General features: G+C 48.2%; 1 protein-coding gene across 3 annotated transcripts in view; it reads left to right on the top strand.

Moving 5' to 3' along the window:
• Window positions 1-7,286, top strand: part of ATP13A3 (ATPase 13A3) — a 108,158-nt gene that overhangs the window by 267 nt on the left and 100,605 nt on the right. For all 3 annotated transcript variants that reach the window (XM_019503501.1, XM_019503500.1, XM_019503502.1), the window contains exons 2-3: window positions 687-775; window positions 2,690-2,748. In XM_019503501.1, the coding sequence (XP_019359046.1) occupies window positions 2,710-2,748 (39 nt within the window). In that variant the 5' untranslated portion in view covers window positions 687-775; window positions 2,690-2,709. The remainder of the gene's footprint in view (window positions 1-686; window positions 776-2,689; window positions 2,749-7,286) is intronic.

Below are 7,286 nucleotides of genomic sequence, written 5' to 3'. Positions count from 1 at the left end.
CTTTTTCGTAATGTCCAGCCTAAACCTTCTCTCTAGTAGCTTATGGCCATTGTTCCTTGTTGTTCCAGGGGGTGAGTGTGTGTGACGGGGCGAGTGTGAGTGCGAGTGCCAGTCAGTGCGTGAGACCGCGTGTGGGTGTGAGTGCACGCGCCCAGGCATGTGCGCGAGCTAGTGCATGCGTGTGTGCGCGCGCGCGTCTGTGTTGTGCGAGCGCGTGGGTGTGATTGTGTGTGTGTCACTGCGTGTGTGGGAATGTCAGTCTGCCTGTCTGCATGTGCGTGTTGTGCAAGCGCGTGGGTGGGATTGTGTGTGTGTCACTGCGTGCCTGCGTGTGGGTGTGAGTGTGTGTCTGAGTGTCAGTGTGCGTGTGTTGTGCAAGCAGAAGTGCGTGTGCCTGCGCTTGGGTGTGAGCGTGTCAGTATGTGTGTGCCTCCGTGTAAGTGTGAACATGCGTGTCTGAGTGTCAGTGTGCGTGTGTGCACGTGCATTGTGCAAGCATGAGTGTGTGGAACTGCGTGTGGGTATGCGTATGTGTGTCTGTGTCAGTGTGTGCGTGCACATGTGCGTGCGACTGCGTGAGTGTGAGCGTGTTGCTGTGGGTGTGGTCCGGGTGCTGGGGCGGGGCGGGGCGGGGCCCGGCCCCTCGCCCGATCCCAGGTTCACGTGTGAATCGTGTCTGCCCCCAGCCGAGCTGACGCTGCGCCACCCCTGAGCGGCTCCCGGGCCCCGGCCCCGGCCCCGGCCCCGGCCCCGGCCGAGAATCGCTGATTGAAAGGTACGCGCCCCCAGACTTTGTTTTACAGCATCTCCTTTCACTCCTGCACCCTCTTCCTCTACCACCTTCCTTAGCCCGCTGTCCTCACCGTCCCGTCCGTCTGTCATCCTCTGAGGTTTGTCCTTCTGCCTGTTCTGCCCTCTCCCTGCGGATGCGGTTCAGAAGCTTGGTGAGAGACGCGGGGGTTTTCTCGTGATGTCGTTCATGGGACTGGCTGTACGGTTGCAAGAGCTGTTGGCTGAGCTTTCGGGCACCAGGCACCCTGCTTCAGCTCCGTGCGTGGTTGCGTGCAGAGACATCAGGTGCTGCATGGTGAGGAGTGTGTTTTCAAGCCCCCTTGCATTTTGCTAGGTGTCCACACAGGAGAGGTTCACAGAGTAAAAGGTAAGGCAGGGGAGCACTTTAGAGACCGGGTGGCTCAGGGAATCGGCTGTGGCAAGGGTGCAACAGCATCTGGCCCATGAGCCACGTGAGGGTCATCTACAGTGTGGAATGGGATTGATCCTCTGCGAAGTGCCTGCAGGGCCTGGTCCAGTCTGTGCAGCATATGCTGACTCCGGGACTCGCCATGCATGCGGTGCATGGGCTGGATCCAGCGCCGCAGGTGGCGGAAGGTGCTGGGCCCACATGTTGCATACAGCAGCACATGGGGCTGGACCAGCTGCACGTGCTGCATGCAGCATAGGGGACTGACCAGTGCCTGCTGCGCTGTGCGCTGGCTCTGGTACGGCCCGATCCAGATTGACCCCCGAGCCAGCACGCTGGGTGAGTCCAGGGGAGTGCCTTGCACAGTGCGTGCCCCGGACTAACTCCCTGCGCTACGTGGCAGGGCCAGGGCTGGTGCATGGGGTTGATGCAGTGATCCATGTGCCGCATGCGTATCTCCGCGCATCAGATCTGGCCCGAGGGCTGTAAGCTTGACCCCCTTAGCAGTAGTTGGAGTGCGAAAGGACAGGGAAAGCTTTGTGCTGCAGAATATGACTTGATTTTGATTTCAGCTAAGCACCCATCCTCTGTTACTTTACGTGTCAGAGTGACCTTTAGAACCGGTACACTCAGCTACTAGGAATGTTTTCATGGAAACTATGGAATAAGGTCTTTTCTATGCAAAAGGATTGCACTGGTTTAACTAGCTGTTCAGCTCCATACGGATCATGTGTTGACAAGGTCTAAAAAGCTCAAACCCTTCCCTCACCTGAAGGATCACAAGCCACTTGATGACGATTGTGTATTTTACCTTCCACTTGTCACTGCTACGACGCCACTCTGTTGAAGTCTGGCTTTGTGATGGTCTGCAATAACACTTTGCTATAGTTAACAACAGGAGGTAGAAAACTGAATTCAGTTGAGCCCTCCTGAGAATTTTAGGTAGGCAGCATGACTTTAGCTAAATTGAGAATTAGCCAGGGGTCTGCTGCTTGCTTCCGCCCACTTCTGTTGGACTTTGTCACCGCAGGGAGATGAGACCTTTTATTCTGTCTGATTCCAAATCTGGCGTTTGCATCTACATGGCTCTGCAATGCCAGGCACAGACACTAGTTCAGTGGAAAGAATGCTGATTCCTAAAACTTCCCTGAAGTTTTCTGTTCAGGGGCTGAAAGAGCCTGACTGTGGCTGGTGAGTTTTGATGAAACGAGGGGCCACAGTGGTAGTCAGCAGCAAGACTGAAGAAAACTGCCTTGACAGCTTCCTCCTGAAGTCGTCTTCACCTGTGCTCACATTCAAAAATAGAGTAGCTGTGTGTGTGGTTGCGTGCTGAATTCTGGTTCTGTTGTTGCATAGCTCTAGGGGAAGCGTGTAGACCAGCCTATATTTTCAAAGAACAGTGTAGTATTTAATCTCTTAACTACTTATTTGCCAACGTAACTAAAACTTTAAGTTTCAGCTAACATATTATCTCCTTTTTTATTGCAGGGAACTTGGCTGCTGGGTGTATGGGAACTGATCCACAAACAAGCTGCATTTTCAAACAGGTTAGCTATGAATTTCTGTATGTAACTTCACTGTGACAATATTGCTGCTTTTTTTCCAAGTACATGCTAGAATAAAGTTGACTTCTGGAATTTTTTATTTTTTTTACAGCACAATATTATTTTTCAGTGTGGAAAATTGGCTGTTCATGTCTTTGTTTTATTCTTTTAAGGTGTTCAAGTGCTACATGGTGTAAATGACTCTTGTTGCTGTTCTCAGTCTATGGTGTGTCATTCTGTTTTCACTTTGGGTTTGTCTTTGCTATGTTTATTTGCTTAGACTAAAGTCCTGTCACTGTTGCTGAAAAAAGGCTGATTTTTTTTTTTTTTAACCTTGGGGCAGCAAACCTGCATCAGCTCTTCTCAGATAAGAATACAGTGTACGCAAATATCTTGTCTTCATGTATTTTTATCTTGAGCTGACACAGGATTGTTACTACTGTGTAAAAACTGCTTTTTTCTGCTTAGAGACTAGCCAAAGGTAAGGCGCTCCCTTTTTAACTGGGGAGGATGCATTTCAGCCTTTGCAAACAGGATGCTTGTTACATGGAGTTAATTGTCAGCTGACTAACTGGAGCTTTTTCAACGAGAACATCTAGTGTAGCCGTACCCTTCCAACACTGAAGAGACTTCACTTGTGAACATAGTGATAGCTGGTTTAACTTCCCATTCTCTGGTGCTACTGTCTTCCTGCCCTCCCCCAGATTCTTTTTGGTGAACAGATACTTACCAGTTTAAATAATATTGGTGTTATTGCTTATGGAGAGGAGTGCTGGAGCTATTCAACAGTGTATAGCAGTGGCCAGTGCAATAGTGAGATGGCAGTACTTTGCTCCTGGAGTCCTGTTATCTGCGTTGTAGATAGAGAAGCTGAGATACAGCAGTTAAATGGTTTGCTGAAGATCCACACAACATTTGGTCAAGCCGGGAATGGGGAATGTCTCTCAGTTCACTTCCATGCCTGCTGGGGCATGCTGCCTCCTGTTTATGTAAAGAGTGCTAGGGGCTTTTAGATAAGTCAGGGCTGGCTTGAGCACCACAAATGGCAAGGGGCAGGCGGCCTGTGTGTGGCACATGGTGGACCAGGGAGGGGGGATCTTTTAGTATTCAGTTGCTGGAGAAGTGTTAAGACGGTGGAATGTAATTATCCATGTAGGAATTTGGCTAGTATAGTAGGGTTGAAGGTTCTGATCACAAAATTGTCCGTGGTAGGCAAAAAAAAAAGTGGGAGTAGTAGAGTCTGGACAGAGAACACCTTCAGCACGGTGCTTCCCTGCCATGTGTGGGCTGGGTGCCAGCACTTGGCTCAGAGCGGAGCAGGTTTGTTAGCACTGTCATAGTGCCTCAGCTCTCCGGACATGATCCAGGATAGCACTGTGCTAGGCGCTGTGTGAATACAGAACAGGCTGTTCCTGTCCCAAAAAGCAAATAGGCCACATCAAGTCACGAGTACCATTTTTTGCAGAGCTAGGTTTTCCTTGAAGGTCTGCTGTTCCCGGTGCTGATGGGGTCTGACTCTGTACATGTTCTGTTTTGTGCAGGATATGGCCATTGTACCAGCTTCAGGGAATGAGGAAAGTCAGAAGGCTGGTAATAGCAGTGCACAATCCATCACATGCTATCATTCCATTGAAAAGTCTTGTCCAGAAGAATTAACCTATTAAAATTCATATGCATGTCCCTTCCATCTTAGGGAGGCATGCTGCAGAAACCAAGAATGGTTAACCAGTTAAATACAAGATCACCAATGCATGAAACATAAGAGAATTAGAGCATTTTTATGGAACCTGAGTGAAAGGCGTGGTTGGAAAGTGACATTTCCTATAAACAAACAGTTGCCAAAACAGCAGGAGCTGGAACTCTTGCCACTGGATCGGAAAAGCAATTTGCTGCCTTTGGCACTTTGAAATAATGTGTTGGCTGTGTGTCATGGTTCACATCTTAAATGCTGTGATTTTGACTATTTCCAATGTCACGCTGGAAAGGAGGTTCCTTTGAAAACAGAAGGTTTGGTGGCAGGAAAAGGCAGGGTGAGAAGGCACCTACCTCTAGGGGTAGCGGTGTTAATTGGTGGTTCTGCCAGCTGTGGCAAGAGGCCCTGTGGGCTGGGTGCCTGGCAGTCCTAATCAAAGCATCCCTTTGGAAGAAGTGCAGGTAAGTGGGTCTTACAGAGTGACTAGCTCTGAGGCAGGACCTCATGCCAAGTTCAGCAGGCATGGTCACATCTGTCAGCAGCAGATGAGCACGCTAGATTTAGTCTGTCTAGAGATGAGGGGAGAGAATTGGGCTTAGCCTGACTCAGCCACACAGGAATATTGGGACCTTGCAGGTTGAACTGTACTGCTTGTATTCAGCCCGTGGCTCACTGGAAGGATTTGGGAAGGTGCAGTCCCTTTTCTCTTGGCTAGGCTTGCCTGTAGCTGATAGAAGGAAAGTGCTGCTCCAGCATTAGTACAGGCAGTTGTGAGGCTGAGAGAGTACATGGAGATAAATTTGCTTGCCCAGCAAGTGGCTGTGATGAGAAGGCAGTATTTGTGACAGTACTTCTGTCAGTATTTGTGTGGGGCTGGTGCTCCTCAGTTACTTTCTGGGAAGCAGCATGATTTTTGTGTCTGCTTGGGGGAGAGGGCAGTTGCAGGGACCATGGGACACATCTTGTTGTAGGGGTGCACAGTTTCAGGAGGGCCTGCATTGCTGGACTGGGAGCCTGCCCTCTCTGGGAGGAGACCATCCAGCTGGGATATAGGGGCACCCCCTTGGCAAGGGACTTTACTCGCACGTGCAAATTCATCCCTTGTTATGAGGTGCAAGATGCTCTCCCTTCATTTAAGGGGGAGTGGGGGTTTCCCTCTACAAAGCAACTCAACACATGGGGAAGGGGTGTCCTCTTCAGGAAGGGCAGTATTCATGGGATGTAGGGCATATTTTTTTTTTTCCTAATGAAGAGTAATGAGTGGACATGCAGCATGTGTTAGTTCCACCAGAGGGGCAGCATTCGTGGGAAGCTGGGTAGTTTTTATGGTTGATGGGTTGGTGGGATGCATTTCAGGGGACCTGGGACATTTTTGTTTGCGAGCGTTGGTCTTCCTGAAACGGGAGGAGCTGGTTTTTGCAGGAGGACGCTGAGGGGCAATGGCAGGGACTCCCCTTTGAAGCAGGGTTGGACAGTTTTGACCACTCTGGGTTAAAGTACTGGTTTAAACTACCATGGTTTTGACCATGGGCAGCTTGTGCTGTTTGGAGAATAATGATGATTTTTTAAATTTGTGTGCTGGGGGTTTAGTTTAATAAAAAATCTTACTTAAGAACACAGTAAACTACTGTTTAAAAAGCTTTTCAACATTCACATCATCTGCAGGTTAATTTTTTTTTTCTTAACACTATGCAAAAAAGTAAGTCTGGAGTCCAAACTGCACTTTCTATTGTGAAGACAGCACAGGTATGGTTACAGTACCTTACTGTCATTTTATAGTGATGTTTTAGCTGGGCAGAAACATGCTGCATAGATGCCTTGGTAGTCATCCTTTGTCATGGACTATAATAGGCATATATACATAACGTATAATGTAACATAAGCCTTTGGATGGCCTCACTCTTCTAAGTGCAGGCCTTGCCCTGAGGGACTCTTCGTTGAAGGCACAGTGCTTTGGATCAGTACTGCTTTTGCATAGGATTATTTAAAGAAAACCCTGTGCCAGCAAAACACTAGTGTAAGTATTGCTGTGGCAATGTAAAGCTTCCTTAAACAAGGGCAGCTTTTTCTCCTTGCTGTTTAGGAGTAGCTTTTCCAGCATAAGGTACCTGGTGTAATTAACTGTGTCTTCATTTGGATACAGATCCCTTCAACTCTAGTGGCTTAGTTATAGCAGTATAACTCCTTGTTGGCAAACACCATCTCTGTAAGGCAGAGAGACCTTACTGCTGGTTTAACCGACTGCTGGGGCCAAAAATTGCAACTGAGCAGTGGCTGTTCCATGATATGAGTTAACACTGGCACAAATGCTCATTTTCTCTTGGAAAAATTATTCTATGATTTTTTTTGTTTGTTTGCATCATTAAATCTTGCCATGAAACAGCAGTTTGTTACAGTTTTATGTTCAGCGGCTTTATAACACGTGGCTTTTGTGGAATCTAGGGGAGTGGGTAGGCAGGGCAAGCTTAGCAAACCATCGGCAAAATTAGTTGCACCTATTCTTCTTCTGGTGTGTGTGCATCTCCTGCAAGGAAAATCAGAGTCTTTCGGCCTGCAGTGTTTGCAGGGGTGATATGGGGTGCCCCATAAAGGACAGGACAGACTTGATTATCTTTTGGTTCCTTAATGCCTGTTGCTGCATGATAAAACCTTTCTCAGTCTGCGTGATTTCCATGTGTGAGAAAAACTAACTAGTACTTAAAAAAATTACAGTTATTATTTTAAGGTCACTGGCTTTTTTAGGACACAACTTTTAGTGTGAAAGACTTCCCTCTTTCTGGAAGCTGAGATACCTTCATCAAAGGTCTTGCGGTTCAGAACTGGCTGTGTTTTTCTGTGGCTGCCCTGC

This window comes from Gavialis gangeticus, unplaced genomic scaffold (genome assembly GCF_001723915.1).
Source record: "Gavialis gangeticus isolate Ggan-Ray unplaced genomic scaffold, GavGan_comp1, whole genome shotgun sequence".
In the NCBI taxonomy this organism is placed as follows: domain Eukaryota; kingdom Metazoa; phylum Chordata; order Crocodylia; family Gavialidae; genus Gavialis; species Gavialis gangeticus.
This window is presented reverse-complemented; position numbering and strand designations above follow the sequence as displayed.